Below are 21760 nucleotides of genomic sequence, written 5' to 3'. Positions count from 1 at the left end.
GACAGAAGCAGTACAGCAAAATAGCAACGTACTCGATTGGAAGCTCTGTGTCTGATCAGATTAAGTGAAACTCAATAGCTGTTGTTTGGGGGCTGGGTTGGTTCTTTTAAAAATTAATTAATTTTTCTCTCACTACATCACTAAACCACATGCTGATCATCAGACAGATCTGCCAGCCCATGGTGAGCTTCACATAGCAGGACTAGACAGCTGCAAAGACATGAGCTAGCTAGTAAGGATCAGGATATTTTGCTGTTCTGTACGTGATTGTAGTGCAAATTAACCTTTGATCAGTGTGTAGAGATAACGACACATGAAAAATATTAAATTTTATAAATGAGATTTACTGGTTGAAAATTAGCTGTATTCAATTTAAAACAGCAAACAGAGATAGACGACTTCAGAGAAGATGCGTTTAAATTCCAAACTAACTCGTGCATCACTGCTATATCCAAAATCACTTCTCAATCTTGACATCCTTAAGCCCCATATCTTGAAAGTTTTTCTGCATCTCCAGGATTAAAACCCCTCTGAAATTCCCATATTCTTCCTGAGAAGACATACAAACATTCCAAAATACTCTAGTCACAAAATACGAAGTCACAAAGTCACATTATTTCTGCATGATTACTCATTTCCCATTAAGTCCTAAGGTCACAGTAAAGTACCTGTGAAGGTACCATTAAGAAGATTCACATAATTTTCTATGATGATTACAATGTCCTCCTCTGAATCATTCACTTCATGTTAGTTTCAGCACACTTCCAATAACAATTTGGTGTAAACATGGTTCATCCAACAAACAGATGTATTAATGTATAAGAAAACTGTCCACATTTATCTGAGAATATCTGCCATTTTGAACTATCCTCCTGATACATATTAAATAAAGCAACACCCATGGCAATATCCCCCAGCTGGAAAGTCCCAAGGTGTGTTAAAAATTAAAAGGAGCATTTCACAGACCTCGGGTAGTTACTCTTAAAGACTCCTGGGTGGAATCTATAAAGTACTGTTGCATGAGAGGACACTTGCATGAATGCTGCACAATACTGTTCCATGCCACAGACCACTACCTTTTTTTATTGAATCTAAATAATATACATAGAATGTTCAAAACCCAAATATCTCTTAGATACACATTTCCTGCTCTATACCTCACTTTAAATCTAGCAACGGTCTTATCAAACATTAGCTTTGGCTGTCATTTATCTTGTTCCTGACATAAATACACTACTGTCCATTATCTTTATCTTCCATGGCTTCAGGTATTTTAAACCTTTCTTCAACTGTCCTGAACCAGCCACGTTGTCCAGCTTATACATTAATTATTTTTACTTATTTTCATGTACGTGTTTTCATTCCTGACTTTTCTTGTGCCATTGTAATACCCACATTTGACTTAAACAACTTTTTGTCCAATTTCACTTTCCTTCATTTTCATGTGACAGTCCTCTTACAGTATTTAGAGTAACAGCCTTGAAAAATTCTACAGATATAGGTATATTTTGCTCTACGACATGTTGGCAACATTTGTGCAGAAATACTCATGCAAGAAAGACAGATGTGGATGAACTCCATAGTACAACAAGATCCTTTGTCTTGAAGCTGGCTACATTCACACCACTAACTGTGACTGACATAGGTGTATCTCAACACCTGTGATTTTCCCATCAACAATCAGCTTTTCCTTGTCCATCATAACTGAGGTGAAGTACACTGTGCTGGACACTAAGAAACTGTATTTTTAAATGTTCCCAAAGAGTAACCACTATCCCAGAGGCAATCCTTTCAAGTCATCATCCCAAATCCCCATGTACCTGCAATGCCGTGCTGTTGGATGACATTCTTCACAATTTCTCAGCCTGGAGGTAAAAAACTTCAAATCTACTTATTTTTCTCCCACTGTCCCCATTCCATGTCCAATCTTCTACAGTACAAATCACTTCACAGATTTCTCTGTCGCTGGTATTAGACTGATCTTCCGTCAAGCTCCTGCAGCACCTATGGGTGCCTGGGCCCAGCCCCAGCACCCAGTGACCCGCACTGAGCTCCTGCCACAGCGGGGCCGAAACCTGGACATTCTCCTCCCGTCCGAAAGCAGGCTGCAGCCAGGCAGGGTCGGTCTCCTCTTCCAGGCAACCAGCCACAAGACAAGGGGACACAACCCTAAGCTGTGCCAGGGGAACTTTATTTTGGATGTTAGGAGGAATTTCGTCACTGACAGGGTGATTAGATATATTAGGTATATTAGATGTATTAGATACATCAGACGTATTAGATAAATCAGATGTTAGATATGGGTTGACCAGGGAGGTAGGGAGGTTACTGTCCCTGGAGCTGTTTAAGAAGAGACTGGATGCCATGGTCTAGTTGAACAGGTGGTGTTCGTCATAGGTTGGACTTGATGATCTCAGAGGTCTTTTCCAACCTAACTGATTTTGTGAGTTTTACTTCTGGCTGCCCATAATTCTAGTTGCTAGTCAAACCCTTCCAGAATCCCCCGGTTCCCATTCCCAACACGCCCCTCCATTCCGGGATCCCCCATTTCCCATTCCCAACACGCCCCCCCATTCCCAACACGCCCTCTCCACTCCGGGATCCCCGCCCGCCGCGCGCGCGCGCACAAGGCTCCGCCCCCGCCGGGAGCGCGCGCGGTCCCGCCCTTCCTGCCGGGAAGGAGGAGCGGGAGGGGGCGGGCGCAGCCGGACGGGAAGATGGCGGACCTGGAGGAGCAGCTGTCCGACGAGGAGAAGGTAGGGATGGGTGGATACGCTGCGCCGAGCCGCCCGCTTGTCCTCCGTCCCTCCGAGCCGGCGGGGCTCCTGTTTCCAGCGTGGCCGCGCAGCCGGGCCCGGCCGCAGCAGGGGCGGGCGGACGGTCGGGGGAGGCCGGGGCAGGGCCGGCCCGGCCCGGCCGCATCTCCCGCCGCGCCTTGTACGGTGCGGACCCGGCGGGGGAGGCGCCCGGGGCCCGGCGGGGGCGGCGGCCGCTGCTCTGCCGGTCCCCTTGGCCGCCCCAACCCGGCGTGCGGGGCGCGGGGCCGGCAGGGAGAGGCAGAAGAGACGCGGAAGGGCTTTCCCTTCCCCCACCTCCACTTCCCGTTCCCGAGGCGCCGTGCCCGTGCCAGCCGGCTGCTCCCAAGCACCCGGCCTGCCGTCCCCAGGCACCCCCGCAGGCTCCGGGGGAGATGGGATGGATACCTGTGATTTACGGGAGGAAGGAGCTGTGGGAATAAGGCGGGCTGTTTTGCTTCCTGCTAGGAGGCAGTAACTGGGGAAGTGTGAGGTCAAGGAGCAGATGTTAACGAGATGTACCATGTACTCTTTTTGTGGCAGTTGGAAACTCAAATTTAAGGCAGATTTTTCCAGAAGAGTCTCAAAAAGAGCAGGATGTTTTGTGAGACGTCAGTTATCGCTGCTCCTTGTCATCCTCTGTGGGATCCAGCTTCACGGCAGCTGCTTGTTTCCAAGCTAGGGTGTGGTGTTATGTGTACATGGTGCTGGTGCACTGCTCCTGCCCTTATGTAACGTATGCTCTTGCTCACTTTCCACTTCAAAAACCTATACTTTCATGTCTGTGGAAGTTGTGAGATGACTCAAATGTGGAAGGCATCAATAAATGATGTTTCAAACTTGTTTGAAGTTAGAAGGATGTCTAAAATATCTCAGTGGTTACAGTAAAGCAGATTTTCTGTTTGACCTTGTTTTAGAACTAGAAATGCCCTGATATGCCTAGGGGTGCATAGCACCAAGATCTTGCTCTCCTCTTCCCAAGAGGTTTGAAAATTCTTCCTTCCTCTACCTAATTCACATTTCAATGCCACCTCTCTGTTGATAGAAGTAGTAATGTGATCCAGAAGTATAAGCGGTAATTGCGTTTTTTCTAGCCCCTTGTAGAAAATACAAGTAACACAAATCAAGCACGTTGTTCCAGAAGGTATGCTGAAAATACTTTGCAAGTTATCTTGCCATCACTGAATGGTTAAGATTGGAAGGGATCCTTGGATATAATTTTGTAGAGTCATCTAGAGCAGGCTGCCCAGTACTATGTGCAGATGGCTTTTGGGAATCTCTAAGGATGCAGACTCCTCAGCCTCCTTGGACAACCTGTGGCAGTGCTTGGTCACCCTTGCAGAGAAAAAGTGTTTCCTTGTGCTCAGATGGCACCTCATGTGTTTCATTTTGTGCCCATTGCTTCTTGTCCTGTCAAATAATAAAAGACAGAATGACAGTTTTATCTTGTCTCTATGATCTTGGAAGCACTGTCTGTGCTTTTGTGGCTGATGGAGTTAAGTTCTTAACTTTCTTCCACTTACTTAAAAAATTTCATTTTTTCTCCAAAAATGAGTGCAGAGACTCATAGAGACTGTTCCTGCCTTGGTATAAGTGATTAGAATGAGCATTCATCCATTGTAAATTTAAGTTGATTTCTCTATCAGTCCCATATAATATTGACTTTCCTATACCAGTGGAATTTTCCAAGCCTGATAGTATATTTTATTGACTAAGAAACCAACGATGGGTAACATGGAAATATACATGGGGCGATATACATGAGATACCTTAAGATTTTATTTCTAATGGATTAACTTGTGCCATCGTTGTACAATAAAAATGTTATTTTGAATATTCAGTTTTACTGAGCTTAAAAAAAAACAGCTGGACGACATTTGACAAACACACCCTTCTCACTCATCCAGTTGGGACTATAAATAAATGCAGGAATAGATGCGAAGAGGCAAACATTGATTTTCATGAGAAATGAATCACATTGCTCCTTTATGTTCTTTCCTCCTATGATACAGACCTGATAGTATTGAAGGCTGATGCAGATGATGGTGGTCATGTAGTTTTGTAGATAATTTCTGTAGAAGCATAACTAGAACCTTGAAACTCCTAAAACTCAAGGAGGAAAGAAGGTGAACCAAATAACAGATTTTTTTTTTTGTGACTCAGACTTGTAATAATGATGTATGAGCACAAATAGGTAGGAGATCGAGTGATGTAATGATAGGACAAGTTCAGAAGGGTCTTGATTCATGTCTTCATGTTTGGTCAAAAGATTAAGTGCTGCAAAGGCAGTAGGCAGTTCCATATACCTTGCTATTGCTAAATTTAAGATGACAGTGTTTAGCTGTAGCATAATTCAAGTTTAAAATTTGCAGTGTTCAGATAATTGAGAATATAGAAATGGGCATAATTGGAATAATGGCAGACCAGATTGTTACAGGTCAGGCAAAGAATCTTTAAAATCAAGGAAGGAGAAGAACTAGAAAGAGCATTTCACTATTCAAGATTGCATTAATGGTTTTGAGCTCAGTCTTGTTCCCTAGATTCACATTTTTGAAGAGATTTTTGAAGCCTTTGCTTTCAGTGATGCAATGAGTGTGTCAGTAAATTTGAGCAAGCTTTTAAAAAAAAGAATACAAGGACTGTTTGTAGCAAATAAGGTGTGTAAGATTTGTGTAGATCCAAATATCTCAAGTTGGACTGTTGCCAGTGAAATTTACTGGTTTTAGCATCCAGGAGCAGCAATTTTTCAAGGCTAAAGACAGCTTTTGTCATCCACAGTGTTTTGTAGTTGCATTATTCACATAGGTCACTGAAAGTTCAGAAGCATTTAGGTATGTTGAATAACATAAGTTTGTTTAAAAATGAGGTGTGAGAGGTGGAAATCTACAAGCCCTGAACTCTCAAGCAACAGTGTCATCATTTCTGCACCCTTCCTATAGATAATGCATTATCACTTAACAGGTTTTGAATGCAAAACCTATTTATGTATGCAGGATATTTGAAGTAGTTTTGTTAAATCTAGTAACAATTTTTTGCAGTTCAATTTTATTCTAGTTTATCTAGAAATGGTTTTCTTACCTGTAGCTACAACAACTTAATATACATATATAAAAATACTAAAGGTAGAATTATCTACATGAATATAGGTCATATTTGATGAAAGGTACTGATTTTACTGTAAAAGTTGCATTTGCTAATGTAAATACTCATTTACAAACAACGGCACAAATTAAAAACAGCACAAAAACTATTTAAATCATAAAACTAGTGTTCTGTAGTCCATTTTTGGTGACTTGAAGGGACATGTTTTCTGTAGATTTGGTTGGGGTTTTTTTGTTTTTAATATGAATCTACAAAGCACAGTAGTTAAAACTGTGTATGACTTGAGATAAAGCCTCAGAAAGTCAGGATGCCTTCAGGGGGCAAAGGAGAACACATGAAGTTGTTCGATACTGAATTAGCTCCTGCATTCTTTAAAATGCTGAACATAATAAATATGGGAATTGTCAAACATATTTTTTTTAAAAAACGGATCTACACCTCTTTCAGTAAGCTTATATCTCAGTAGTTTCACTTTTTTGGAAAGATGGGGTTTAACAGTGTGATTAGAGGAAAACTTCTCTTACAATGAGGAAGTAGTCCCATTTGTGAAAGTGAGACTGGATGGCTTCCAGGTACTTCCTGGTCCATTGGGGAACTTCGTAACTTCTTAGATTTGTAGATTTTGACACCTAATTTACCAAATAAAGTTAAACTAAACTCTGCAGTATAGTTTTGTCAGATTAAGGAAAACTCATTTCTTATGTCACTACTTTGGAATGAAAAGTCTATGCCAATAAACTGAATCTCTCACCTGTAGTGTTGTCTTTAAAGTGTTAATACGTTGACAGCAGATTGCACTTCCATGTACAAGCCTACCGATGTGGGGGGCTCAGGTACTTTTCTCTGTGCAAATATAAACCTTTTTCCTAAAACTGCTTTGAAAGCATTAGCAGAATTTTTGACAGAAAAACATTTCTAATTTACATGTGTTAAAGCAATTCTCTGCTCTACATCGTTTATTTTGAAAAGATTTAGAATTCCGACTTTCAGAATTGCATCAAATGAGACTTGGAGACTGTAGATGAGTAGGAGCTGCAATTGAATAACCTTTTATGGGTATAATTACACTGTAATCTATAAAGTACACGTAAAGACTTAAAGTCTTGCAAGTGTCCTTGATAACATTTTGATGAAATTCTTTAGTAAGAATGAGGGAGTTAGGAGTGCTTTTCAGATTGACATGTAGTTTTTAATATTGGAGGCCTTCCAAGATTTAAGATTTTCAAGTCCATCTCAGGATATGTATGAAAATGTTTGTGAAGATAGCATGTTGTCTTGAGTTGAGTTGGTTTTTTTTTTAATTAAAAATGCATCAATACCATTGAGATTGAAGGACAGAATAGATATTTGAATCACTTTCTTGGGTAAGTGTTAACAATTATCTGAAGAAGCGATCATACACTGTATGTGTAACTGCAAATAATAACTTGGTTTGCTTCTACAGTTGTAGCGGTTGGAAGAAATTTCTGAAGGTAACTCAAATGCTGCTTAGTCAAAATGGGAGACCTTAGATAAGGTTGCCTAGGGACTTGCCCTTTGAGTTTTGGGTATCTCCAGGGACAGAGACTGGACTGGCTCTCTGCATAAGGTGTTGCAATGTTTGTCTAAGCCTACGGTCAGAAACTTTTCCTAAGTTACAATTGTTGCAACTTATGTGCAGTGTCTTTTACTATATACCTCCATAGTAAGTTACTGTGCAAAGCAAAATTGTTTGCCTTTTTGACAAGCTAAAAGTAATTACTTGAAGCTTGAAGATTAATACAAATGAAACCCGTTACTATAATTAAAATATCAGTGTTCTCTAAAACTTCAGGTCGTATATTCTTTCCTTAGTGCTAGTTTGAAGAAATCAGGTACTTGGGGATTAAGACTTGAACCGTGTTAGGGAGTATTCATAATGCAGTGGCACCTCAGGACCATTAAAAGTCCCCTTCTTGCTGTCTTTGTACTCTCAAAACTTTTTGCAGAAGCTTGCTACTTAGGAAACCCCATAGCTCGAGTAGATAAGAGAAACTAATTGAAGCAAAAATAGAATAATAGAACAGGTTACTGGCAAATACAGTGATGAAACTGGAGACATTATTTTATGATATGGTCCTATTGCCTACCAGTACAGTCTTCAACCTACAGTTCTGCTGTGAAATTCTGGTTTTGGTTGGTTTCAATTTTGGCAGTCAAAAATGCTAGGAAAAGGGTTTTAGCTGCATTATTTAGCAAACCCATGTATTTTTTATAGGCAGCCCTGTACACTATTCACTTTCAGATTCTGGAAGTGGGATGTAAAGAAGTTTAAAGTGCTTCTTTAGAAATGAAAGCAGTTTTTTGAGCATGTGGCAATTACTCTTTTTAATCATTGAGTAAAAAAGCTTCTGAAATATAAAACACTTAAAATACTTTCTTAGCTTGACAGAAGGCATTAAAACCTTGAATAGGTAACTTTTAGAGAGAATTGTAAGACACTAGAATTGGGAGGGGGAGACATAACAGAGTTGTTACCTTATTCTATCAGTTTTCATAGAGCAAGCTCTGTTATGTTCCTTTTCTCTCCCCACTGCTGTTGAATCTGAGCTTAATGTCCTTGGAGTATCTCATTATAACAAATGATCTTGGGTTAGGAGGAAGAATCACTTTAAAAACTTGGGCTTTGTAGTAGAAGACTACTTTGCAAATATGAACCAAGTGCTTTTTAACTTACAATGGATACCACTGTGTAAAGACTATTGAGAAAGCGAGGCCTCGATGCTGCAGCTGAGGATCACGTGTGTCCCTGTAACAGGATGTCTTGGGTTTTTATGTGGAAGATGACACTGTTAATTTCTTTGTGAAGTCTTAGCCAGCCATTTCTTATACCATTTACTTCTCAAATAAAAGTTAATGCTTTTGCTTTTCATTAAATGTAACATTTTACTACTTTATCAGTTTTCAGTGAATGAGTTTTGCAAGGAAATAATTTTTTTATGCTGCTTATCTGTTGTCTATCTGATCCATAAGCTAAGTGTGCAGTTGCTTGGCTGCTATTGTATATATAATTATAAATAGCTGTATATATATACATTATACAATATATACATAAATAGCTTAAATTATATAAATGTAATAAATTATAAGTTTATTACATAAATTATATATATTTATATATAATAAAAGGTTTCCAATTTTATATACTCAGGAGTAATAGAAGTAGCTGCAGAATAACATGGGGGAGATTTATCTTCTCTGATTTTTTTTATGGCTAGTCTTGTGTATTACCGAGGTAACATCCATTGCTTTCATATTCCTTTTTGATATCTGTACCTGATCTTCAGGAGTCCTGTTTTGAGTTTGGGTTTTTTTAATTCTTCTTAATATGATGTGGTGTGTAAAGTAATTGTAAGATGGAGACTTTTATGATATCTAGATATTCTTCTGAAAAGCCCTACAGTGAAGCATCCGCCGCTTTTCAAAGTGATTATGTTTGTGAAAATGAATCTCATTATTCAAGTCAGGTCGTCAGGTAGAAAGAATGCAGCTAAATTGCTACATGTTGTGTAAGATTTATTTTTTGCACCACTGTTAAGTTCTAGTACTGTTACATGCTCTTAAATGCTTGTGTATTAAAAATAATTGAGGAGAACACATGTTCTCCAGATGCAGTGCAGCTTTAGGCATTACAATTAAGGAAATGACTGTTCAGTCAAAGCCATAGGTGTGGAATGTGGTCCTCCTTTCCTGTGCCACAGAACCACATTTCTGCAGGGTTTCTTTCCTTAGCTCTTCTAGAAGCAGAAGTGAATTGGATACCTCAGTTGAGTTTGGTAGGAAGGCAGTTGCAACACTACTTTTACATTCATTCCCTCTCTGCCAGAGTCGCTGCCGTTGTTCCATGTTTGTGTGAGGTGATGCATGCTTTGGGATGCTGTTGGAAGTTATACCGTGGGTATGGTGATGCGGTGAAATTTCATGAGATGTGCGAAGGCAGTTTGCTGCTGACATGGGGTAATCCCTTTCTCACATTTTTGTTCTCAGGACTTGTCCAGCTATTTGAAGGCTTTTAGCCTCTCTAAACTGTCAGCAGCAGAAAGCAATAATTATTTAAAGTTCTTTTTCAGCTAGATTGGTTGCTATCTTCTCGCCACCTTCTAAAGCTGTTCTTTAGCTAGATCAATTCACTAGTCTGAATACTCACAGAAAAAGATGAGCACTGATGATACACAGGAGTTTGTAGAAATACTGATTTAACATCCTGGGAAGCATCTAATCTAAAGATTTAATGAGCAATTGGAGCCAGTACTACCAAATATCTAGTTATCCAAAGGGGAAGCCAGTTAGATTTCCTTTAAACACTGAAGGGTTTACAAAGTCAAAAACTATGTTGGTGTTTGGATAGAGCATCAAGCCTTGTATCTTGCAAGTGTTTGAACCTTATACTGTGCTCCTTGATGTGTTATATATGTCAAAGCGAAATTCATTTTGAGTGGTAGGTGTCAGAGCAGTTTTGTTTTATAAGGAACAAAAAAGCTGCATATTGAAAAGTAATAGTACTGCTCAAGCTGAACTCAAGCTGAAACAAGTTTGAATCAAACTCAGAACTAAATAAAACCAGGTAAGTGTTATGTCCAGTATCACTCCAGTGAGTACAAGCAGTATCCCTTATTTTGAGCGTGACTTATAGATCTTGAGAGAATTCAAACTTGCCTCATTTAAATCAGTCTTTGTTAATATTTACGTGACTATGAGCTAATAGTGAGAAACCCTGTAGCTACCTGTCAATAGAGTTAGGTTGGTCAAGACAAACCCATTTCTTTAGTTGCCCGCAGACAGGTTTTCAACAAGAGCTATACAGACGGCATGACTGAGAACAGAGCTCTCTAGACTCTGCTGTTCCTGGACCTCCTTTCTGGATGTGATATCTCTTAATTTTTTTTTTTTGCCAAACACAGTTTTCTGTGAGTAAGAGATTTTTTTTTTTGTGTGTTGTAAGATAGCAAGGGTACCCTCAGGAATCCATAATGTAAATTCATGGTGTATAATGCTTTGAGCCTGCTGTAACAGTGATAAAAGTAACTTTGGGAAGCTCTTTTTATTCCCCTGTGATTAGCAACAAAGTTGTCTTTGAGTGGAAATTATTGTGGGAATCTTTTGCACGCCCTCCCTCTTCTTCCTTCCCCCCCCAATTTTTCACGCAATTTCTTAGGCAAAAAAGGCTTTTAGTATCTGTTTCACTATTTCACTTTTATTGCTGTGGAGCACTGAACTTTAACCTGTTATGAGTGTAGAGGAAGGGGTGGGTCTCCCTGGTGCAAAGAGTTCACAGCTGAATATCTGAATTTGAAATAAGGGATGTGTAGGAAAGAGTAAGGGTCAGTATGTGGTTTCACAGCATCCTGCTTATCAGCATGTTTTTTCTGTGCAGCATGGGTGTTGATTGAAGGAGTGAGCTGTCAGAGTGCCTAGCGAATGCAACTGTGAAATAACTATGTTTCAATCGAGTTAAAAGCGGGGGAAGAAAAATGGCAGAGTTTTAATGGCTGTGTTACTGTGAGAAGCAGCGTAGCAGCCGTCCGGGGAGCGAGCTGCCTTGGCGGAGCTGACAGTGGCACTGCGGAGCCCTGCAGTGCTGCTTGACCATATATAGGCACACAGAGCACACAGGGGCCGCCTTCTCCAACCAGTGTCGCTTCTCATGTGCCACGAACAGGAAGAGTGATCTCGGGGCATTTGAAGCCACTATATATAACTTCTTAAATATAACATAAACTTCAGAATGTCTTAGGCTGGAAAAGATAGAGAAGTAAGATTTCTCTATATGTCTGATAGATATCATGCATTGAGAAAAATTAAATTGTGAAATAAAGGCAGGAGTATGGGAAAAGGATATATTTATCATAAATGCCACCATTCTGTACCTTACTATATTGCTCTTTGCATGTGTAGTCTGAAAAAACTGCAAATACGTTGTAACTGAGTGTAGGCATTTGTTTATAGACTCATTGTTTTAATCTCTAGCAGAATAAAGAATTAAGCATAAGGCCTAATAATCATGTTCATCACATACAACAATCCTGTCCTTTTTTCTTTTGCTAGGCTTCTCTGCATGAATTTTTACCTTAATTGAGATAAGCTTCTTGGTTTGATAAACTTTTAACTGGTGTGATGGGTAGCATTTGGCTTCACTTGAATTGTGAAAGTAAATCTTACTAGCTCTTACCTACTGAGGTCAGACTTCAATTTAAGCACGACTGAGAGTGGTGTAAATGTGACAGCTGGATAAAGAGAGGGGCTGCAGTGGGGAATGCTTCCCTTCTCAGTGTTTCAGAAGTAATTTTTATACTTTTCTTTTTAAACTTGCTCTCAGCTTCTGTATGATTTGTCTAAATTAATACTCAAACCTGCACAAACACACGATTCATAAAAACATATATAGATTGGGGGTTTTTGCATTCAAGAAATTTAATATAGAAAATGTGTTGTACCTTACATAGGTTTGTGGTAAAAGTTTTTTTGTAAACCCTGGTGATCAAATGTTCTGGATTAGTGAAGCCTGCTGTTTATAATTTCTTGCCACTCTGAAGACTTGAAGCTGAAAACTGTAAATCAAATCTACATCAATAAAACAGTCTTAAACTTCAGGTAATGTTTTGGGAATAACTACAGTAATAAGTGGGAAAATTTCAGATATTTTATGTCTTTGAGTTTTCTAAAGGAAGACTCAACTGTAACAATTTTTTGTTGCTTGCTGATACATGTGTAAGTTTCTTGTATTGTTTGTAAAGGTGCAGTTCTCTTGAATGGAAAAAGGTGTTGTTGTTTGGATTCTTAAGATACTGTGATGTTTCTGCTTTGGCTTGCTCAAATCAATTTTTAGAAATCTCAATGCATTGAATAATCAGCATTGGTTGCAACTGTAATGCACCTGGTTGATTTTCTTAAAACTGTTTTTAGTAAATACAACTTCCTATGTCATTTTGACTAAAGAGCAGTTTAGCTTTTTGCCTGTCACTTTGTATTACAAGTTATGTGCGTTTTTAATTAATCTTTTTTTAGTTGCCCATGAACATAATATTTCATATGGACTATCTCTTTGTTTTAATTGTGCTTCCCCAAGTGATAGCTGAGCCAGAGTCTAACAAAAGGGGGAGATCTTCGTCTTATAGAGGCTCACAGAAGTGCATTCATTTATCCTTCAGTATCAGTCTGGGTTTGAAAAACAGAAACCTCCTTTAGAGCATTTCTTTCTGGAAAAAATCCAGAAACTGGCAATAAATCTGTAAGTGCTTTTCAGTTCTAATGTGTTAAGTGAGACTACTGGATTTAATTCTTTTATATGCGCTTCCTGTATGTATGAATTAGCAAAATAATGGCTTTATCAGATACTCATCACAGAGAAGTTTTCAACTTCTGAAAACATGTTAGATTTTTTGCTTTTCTAAACATTAATATATTTTACACTTGATGAGGTATTAATTGCAAATTTGCATGATAGTTTTTCCAGTGTGAAAATTCATCACAGATTATACTTTTTATGGAACAGATAAACATAATCAGTGAGAAATTGAATTTACCTATAAAATATTTGTAAAAAGTATGTCTGGGCTGGTCTGTCCTGAGGACATCTGTTGCTACTGAATGCTCTTGAATGAATATTACTAATAACTTAGCTAATCTGACTAATAAGAATAGTTTTTACTGATAGTGAAAAAAATAAGCAAATCCAGATTTATATTACCAAAACAGCTGAAAATGAGGTAGTGGTCCAGTTTTAGTGTAGACCTAATGCCTCACCTTACAGATATTACCAGTTTAAGCATGTGGTCATTCACGATGCAGTTTGGGCACCCATGTTTTGCTAAATTTGGCTTCTATGGCTGCTGCCTGCCCAAAACTGATGGATTTGTTATTTCACAACTCCAGATATCTCTGAGTCTTGTTTCTCTGCTTGTCCAGAGCTAACCTGGCCTTGGCAGGGGTAAGCAGTCCTGTTCACCTGAAGTCAAGGAATCAAGAAATGGTGTTCCTTCATCTTGAGCTGGGAGTCAGCCCAGTGATAGTCATGCTGAAATCACACAACCAAACACTTGCTTTTCAGGGCTGTTCCCTGACCCTATTAATTGGTGTCATGGTTTAACCCTATGTGGCAACCAAGCCCTATCAGCCACTCAGTCACTGGCCCACCAGTGGGATCCAGGAGAGAATCAGAAGGGTAAAAGTGGGAAAACTCATGGGATAAAAACAGTTGAATAAAAGCAAAAGGTGCATGCAAGCAAAGCTAAACAGGGAATTAATTCACTGCTTCCCATGGGCAGTTCAACCATCTCCAGGGGGCAGAGCACCATCACATGTAATGGTGACTTGGGAAGTCAAATGCCACCAGTCCAAAATCTCCACCCCTTCCTCCTTCTTCCCCCCACTTTGTATACTGAGCATGATTTGGTATGGTGTGGAATATCCCTTGGTCACTTAGGGTCACCTGTCCTGGCTGTGTCTCCTCCCAACCTCCCATGCACCCCCGACTTCCTTGCCAGTGTGTCAGTATGAAAAGCAAAAAAGGCCTTGGCTGTGTAAGCCCTGCTCAGCAGCAGCAAAAACAGCTATTATCAACACTGTTCAGCACAAATCCAAAACACAGTCTCCTAACAGAAACTGTTAAGAAAATTAGTTCTGCCCCAGCCAAAACCAGCACAATCGGTCATTTAATAAAATGTGCTGGTGATGGAACCTTGGAGCCTGTCTTGCCCTTCTCCTTTCAAAAGCACTTTAATAATGCCGTAGGTTAGCTTTATTTCACATTCTTTATATTACTTTGGCTTGAGCATTGAGCTGAGGATGGTGCCTTGACTTCAGCAAGAGGTAGAGGAGTGTGCAGTTTGGTAATTCAGATAATGCTGGTAATGCAGATAAGTTTACATTCTTTTAATTCAAAGGAGACAATCCATGTTGCTTTAATAAGTCGCCATAGAAGAAGGTGCTCTTGCCTCTCCTGTCTCTTTTGAGAAGATTGAACTCTGTGGCATTTTTCTCAGTATAATGCAAATTCATGTTTACATGGAAAGAGGAGTTCTGATGGTAAGTATTTGAGGTAGCAGACAAAGGCTGTCTGCAATCCAAAGTGCAGCATTTAGGTTAGCAAGTTGGGTACCGACAGCTATTCTTTTTCTGTTATCCAGCTCTGAATTGTCGTGTGCTGTTAGTGATCTGAAAGCTGCCTGGGCTGGTCACATGGGATCTCATGGGGGTTGAACACTGCTAATGAGGCAGCTAAGTGCTCTCCCAGGACACTTTAACTTGAACCACCTCTCTTGGAGACCCTTGTCTGAAATCTGGGCCCTGTCAAGAAACAGGTGCCCAAACGCTGGCTGTATTGCTACCCTCAGTTATAAAAGCTGTTTTCTTGTCAGTTTAAGAGCTCTAGCATGCTCACAGTTCTTTCGTGATTTCAAATACAAAGAAATGTATAAATGTAATGCATTCTTTAGTTATTTTTAGGTATTAGTTAATGAAATGTGTACTTCTTAAACACCTTAATTTCAAACAGAGCTCCCAGACCCTGAATCTTCCAGCTCTTCATTCCATAGATACATGATAGAAGATGTTGGAAAGGAAACTCTGGTTCAGGTACTATCCTGTATTTGAAGAGCAGCACCATATCAAGGATGCAAGAGAGCTTTAAGTGTCTGGTGAACTTGGATAACTGTAAAGGATAGGAACTTTTGCCAGGTTAAGTTAGGGAACCAATAATTAGTTAGTTAATTTTTATAATAGGTGGCTTTAACAGTGCAAGGGGGGAAAAGAGTGAATGAAAGTGTGTCCACTATGTGACATTCTGCAACTAAGGTAATAGTTGAGAAGTTTTATAAGTTGTTTCACATTTCGAAAGTATTTTTGTGGGTTTTTTGCAAGCACATGTGTCTGTGGCTGTGTAGTGAAGCAGCTCAGGGACCTGGTCTGGAAAAAAAAGAGCAATAACTTTTTCCTGATTTTTGCTCACTGTGCTGTTGTATAATCACTTGTGCAAGCAGAGGGAGAGAGAAAGCCAGGGTAGGTGTGCATACTTTAGTGGAAATACTGGCTTATGCTGTGTTTTCTCTGCAAGAAGTTGTGGCTGAAGGTCATTAATTACTAATTAGGATCTCAAGGTTTTTTTAAGCTTTATCTACTGGTACTGTGGTATTAAGAGGTCTTAGGTAGATGCAGGTGAAATCATAAGCTTCAGTGTCTATGCAGTGATTTTCAGCTTAATCTGTCAATGTGAACCTTTTGAAGAGTATAGAACCATATGATATGTAGTAAAATTGGAAGAGAAGCTTTGAAGATCAAATGAATCTTCATCATGGTTTTTGGCTTTCTTGGATTGTGTAATGATTCCCAGCATCCATAGACTGAAAGTTGACATAGATTATGACTATATTATTGATCTTATTTGTTATATTCATCTTTTCCTGTTTGTCAGTAAAAGAAAACATGAATGACTTAATTTCACCATCTGCTTCCATCACATATAATCTCTGTTCTGTTTTGAAGAGGTGGAACTTTCTAGTCTGTGTTTTTAATGAAGACCAAGTAGTTGAAATAATGTGAACAAATATGTGAAACAGTGGGAGTTGTACAATTTCATGTCTGGCTGTTAAAACGACATAATGCATAACTGCTCTGAATAGGAACGAATGCAAGTATATACAACCACATGATTGTTTTTCTATTTAAGGTGCGTATAGCAGCAAAATTCATAATTCATGCTCCTCCTGGGGAATTCAATGAGGTGTTCAATGGTGAGTAGCTGTCTGCTCTGTCCTTTCATTTAAGATGCCTTTCATTAAGACATCTATATCCAAAATTGCATTGTTGATTATTCTCCTGAATTTCATGTAGCTTATATTGTAGCAGCTCCCTTGCTATAAGGACTGGTTTTGTAGCTGGGCATGGTAAGCTTTACAGTCACAAGACAGCTTGAAGTTTAAAATCAAAACAAGGGAAGTACTACTTTTCTTTGTGATGTGAGAATGAGCTTTGTCTCCGTTTTCAATGAGTCATGAATTAACAGTTAAAAGGGTTTCTGTTTAGAAGACACATACTCTTACTTTTCATCTTTAATAGACAATTATATTTTTCAACAAAAATTTAACTGGCTGAAATTTAAATGGTCCTTTTTTTTAAGGAGGAATATCATTACAAATACTTAAGCTTGAATACACAAAGGACTACTGCCTAATACCAGTTGCAGAAAGAATATTAATCTTCTCCAAACATTTCTAACCTTTAAATTCTGGGCACACTCCATTTTACTGAGTGTATTGGTAAACTGAAAGGAAACTTAAAATAAACTTCTTTCAACTATTGTTGTCTGAACTTTACCTAAGACGTTATTAAAAAAAAAAAAAAATTGTTTGTCTGTCATCAAGATATTTGGGCATACATATAGTATAAAAAGGCAGGCTTTATAGTTGTGGCTTACAAATGTTTCTGAAGCTATTTAAGTTAAAAAGTAAATTTAGTATACTAAACCTGTAGGCAGTGTCAGACTGGAGAGAGCTTAAGTTTATTAAAGAATGCAATGCTTTTGCAAATGCCTTGTTCATAGTTAAATTGTAGCCAGCTGATTATTATTTAAAATTAGTACTTAATTTTTGAAGTGAGCAGCTTACTAACACAGCTTTCCGAAGGTTATTAAAATTTCTTAGAGTAGTACTGCCTATCAACTTTATTGTTATGGTAATTCATAGTTGCAACTACCTGCTCAATAACAGAGTACTATGTGTTTGAAAACAAGTAACAAACATTTGATCACAAATGCCTGACCAGTGTTCAATGAGATTCTGGCTGCCTTCTTAAAAAGAAAGAGAAAGCTCTTAATTTCAGTTTTGTAAATTGTGGGGTTGGTTGGTTGGTTGCGTGTGGTGTTTTTTGAGTATGTGTGGTCGTTTTATCGTTTGGGATATTTTGTGTTTCGGCTTGGGTGGGGGAGTTTGGTTTATTTCAGGGGGGTTTGCTTGTTTGTTTTTTAAAGAAAAAAATACCTTAAATATATTCCAGATTCTTTTTCTTTTTACTTGAATGATACCTTGGAAATATTTAGAAGAGGTTTAATATGTTCTGGCAAGACTAATGGTTGGTTAGTTAATGAGCAGTGAATTAAATTGTTAATAAAACAGTGCATAGTAAAGTCAAGTACGTAAATAAGAAATTTGCTGCACAATAAATATTAAGTAATTTTGAGGAGAGATTGACTTTATTCTATATATATATATGTTTCTTGTGCCATGGTAGGAGAAATGGTATTGTGGTGTATAATTCTCTGCCTAGTAAGTATCACTAAGGAATGAAACTAAAAAGGGTAAGGCTTAAAAACCAGTAAGTTCAATGCATACCATATCAGTGTCATCAGAATACAGTAACAATAATAGAGTGTGAGGGAGTTGGTAATACACATTTTAAAGGAAATTTGATAGAATTCTGTGCTGTTCTCATTCAGAGCTTCTCTAAAAACTAGATGACAGATTCCTAGAGCCTGCAGAATGCAGCTTGTATCTGTTTGCCAGATTAACTTGGAAGAGATCAATTTCTATAGTATTATTTTCATTTTATTCAGTCAAAATTATAAAATACAAAGCAATAAATTTCCTACCTAGTAATCTCTGTGGGTATGGAGTAGTTTGGTTTTTTTTGTTTTATACAGTCTGTTGACATTTGTTATGTGACTGAAGCAAGTTTCTGAGTTAACTGTACTTACATGTTGTAAACACCTCTTTTCAGATGTTCGGTTGCTGCTTAATAATGACAATCTTCTCAGGGAAGGAGCAGCCCAGTAAGTACCAGATGTCACATACTCATTGCATAAAAACAAGATGTTTTTTTCAGTAGGACTTGCATAATCAGTAAGCAGTTCGTTTAAAGATGTGTGCTTGGCAAGTAAAACCTTATTGTGTGTGTTGGGCATCTTTGATCAAGATTAAATTCTTGGCAGAGGAGAGATCTGTATTGTATCCTAAAGGTTAGAACAACTTTATTTTCTGCTTCATGGTAGATGTTACTTGAACATCTGTAAGATACTGCATCCTTAGACCCTACTTCTGTATCAGAACATTATGCCTACTGTACTTTGATGCCAAAATTAGTTTCATCTGTAAGAGTGGAGATATGTGGCTTAGTAGGTTGGATCCTGTGGAATTTATACTTTATCTGTTCGTCCAGTTTTTATGGGTTACTGTAAAGCTTAGGTGTTTGTCTAAATCAGGTTACTTCTGAATGTAAATTTTTGTGTAATGGTGGTTGGAATCTGTAATACAAGCACTGAGTGAACCAAAGTGATTCCAAGAATTTTGGTCTGTTAGGTAAAGCATTTATATAATTTTATAATGCATCATTGCCCAGATTATTAGTTATTATTTAAATCCCTTAACTGCTACTAAGGAAAAAGATTGTACTTGATGCAGACTTTTGTTGTTTTTTTTTTCTCTTGTAGTGCATTTGCACAGTACAACTTGGACCAGTTTACTCCTGTAAAAATTGACGGTTACGATGAACAGGTATGAATACAATGAAATACTTGCAATCTTCCTTATACTGTTAAAGATGTTCTGGTACTGGAACAGTTATTGGCAAGAAAATTAAAAGAAATGCATCTTCCCTACCAAAACGTAGAGATTGTGCCCCTTCAGTTGTACTAGCACCAGTCTTATAAGTTAATCACTCAGGGGTATCTAAAGAGCTTGAAATTTTAGTCTGTGATGTTGGCTGAATTCAGTATTTTGTTGCTGTAAAAAAAATTGCTCCATCTTTAGTAGTAGAAGACATGAATTTCTGTGTTGCATCATTTGTTTCAGTATAAGATTCAAGATTTGTTTTTCTGAGGCAGTGTATCATATTTGCCTTCTCTTGTTGTATGCATATTTTGTTTAAAATGTAAGTCTTTGGGTGTGATTAAGCTCCCATTAAATGCAGGATATAATTAGATTTGGCATGGCTTTTTTATTTTTTGCTGAATAGCAAATGTTATCAACTAATTTTATGATTTAATAAATTTTATATAATATATATAAATGAAATAATTTTTAACTTATATTTTATAATACAGGTTTTGATAACAGAACATGGTGATTTGGGAAATGGAAAATTTCTGGATCCCAAGAATAAGATTTCTTTTAAATTTGATCACTTAAGAAAGGAGGCTACTGATCCTAGACCCCATGAAGTCGAAAATGCCATAGAGTCCTGGAGAAATTCAGTTGAAACAGCAATGAAAGCATATGTGAAGGAACATTATCCAAATGGTGTCTGCACAGTAAGTGCTACATTACATAACCATCGTATCACTATAGATAGATAGAAATTTTGAAATTGAGCTATTTGTAAACCAGACACACAGGCAGTTTAGACTGAAAAAAATTTATTCCTATTGGATGTTCATGAGAAATGCAGGAAAGCTTCAGAAATTTAATGTTTTAGCTATTGGATTATTAGTGGGTGATTACTGCAGGTCATACTGAAGATTTACCTCTGTATTTAAGCATTTTTATTTAAATTTCTTAATGCATTTAGACATTTTGTGGACTACTGCAGGTTGATCCTGGCTATCTGGCTTGTTGCTTAGAAGGGGAGAAAAATTCTGTAAGATAGAAATGTCTACCTTGGTATGGTTTACTGACAAAACTGTCATAGTAAAGCAAACTGCTTTAGCTCCATCATATCTCCTGTTTATCCAAGTGCTGTGTTCTTATTACCAGAATTGGTGGATCTGATAGCTTCTTAAAATAAAACCTTAGTCTGGACTAAAATAGTATTTGCTTGCTGTTACAAGCCCTATGACTATTTAAATCTCAGCAAACTGATCTGTTGATAGTTGTTCTGTGCTTTATGCTGATGTGACAGAAGAATTAATTGGGGGGGAAAAAAGTAAATCAGTTGCTGAGTTAACAAGTTGAATTGGATTCCCAGATGAGTTCCAGTTCCTATAAAGAAAACCAGATTGGATGTTTGCTGAAATAATTTTTAGTAGTATTTGATTTGAGGGGCATAAAGCAGAACAGAGGACCAAACCCACCCTTTTTGCTATTCTGTACAGGCTTAAGTTGTCATATAGTTGGTAGAATAACTGGTGTTTGAAACTCAGCTGCTAATAAATATATATTGTTTCAGTAGTCACTGTTATAGGCTTAGAATTCCTGTAGTTGTAGAAAAAGGAGTTCACCATATATAAAATTTAGTTAGGATTATTGACCTTCAGGTTTTTTAATCTTAGATTTTTTTTCTGCATTGTAATAAATACTTCATTGTTACGTGTACAGAATATTAGGTATAACCATAATGGTTATAAAATGAAATTTTACAGTTTATGTAAACAATAGTAGAACCAGATAGCTAAGCAGTTTAAGCAAGGTCTACTCAAACTTTGACTCTTTTATTTTTCGTCTTTTTTTTTCCCCTAATTAAGGTGTATGGTAAAACAATTGATGGACAGCAAACCATTATTGCATGCATAGAGAGCCATCAGTTTCAAGCAAAAAATTTTTGGTAAGTTTCTGTATGGTCCACAGACAGTAAAGTATAGCAAATTGAATAAGTACCATTGTATTGATAATCCTTAGTTTGGAGAAGAAGGTGGATGCATATCTTGTATGGGACCCTTCTTCTCCCTCCACCCCACTCACAAGTTTTTCTGCCAAAACTGTAGAAATCTCTTCCTTTGTGTTTAGTAAAATGGCGGACTGTGTACCTGCATCTCCTTTGCAGAACTTTGCAAAATGTCCATATCACACATATGACATATGTGATTAATTTTCCTGTTTATCACACTGACACCAATACTCATGGCTGTCTTCTCTAACACACTTGCTTTGGCTTGTTTTGCTTCCTTTTTGACTGACAGGATAAAAACAGCTCCTTCTAGTTTG

The 21760-nt window shown here is 38.0% G+C and overlaps 1 protein-coding gene across 1 annotated transcript in view; it reads left to right on the top strand.

The window, feature by feature from the left end:
• The first annotated feature begins 2632 nt into the window (after window positions 1-2632).
• Window positions 2633-21760, top strand: part of CAPZA2 (capping actin protein of muscle Z-line subunit alpha 2) — a 30992-nt gene continuing 11864 nt past the window's right edge. Inside the window, exons 1-6 of the mRNA XM_014892150.2 lie at window positions 2633-2756; window positions 16579-16642; window positions 18624-18675; window positions 19333-19396; window positions 19945-20151; window positions 21301-21380. Coding sequence (XP_014747636.1) covers window positions 2718-2756; window positions 16579-16642; window positions 18624-18675; window positions 19333-19396; window positions 19945-20151; window positions 21301-21380 — 506 coding nt within the window. The 5' untranslated portion in view covers window positions 2633-2717. The remainder of the gene's footprint in view (window positions 2757-16578; window positions 16643-18623; window positions 18676-19332; window positions 19397-19944; window positions 20152-21300; window positions 21381-21760) is intronic.

Source organism: Sturnus vulgaris, chromosome 5 (assembly GCF_052056855.1).
Source record: "Sturnus vulgaris isolate bStuVul1 chromosome 5, bStuVul1.hap1, whole genome shotgun sequence".
Classification (NCBI taxonomy): domain Eukaryota; kingdom Metazoa; phylum Chordata; class Aves; order Passeriformes; family Sturnidae; genus Sturnus; species Sturnus vulgaris.
The sequence above is the reverse complement of the archived record's forward strand: the minus strand, read 5'-3'. Positions and strand labels throughout refer to the sequence as shown.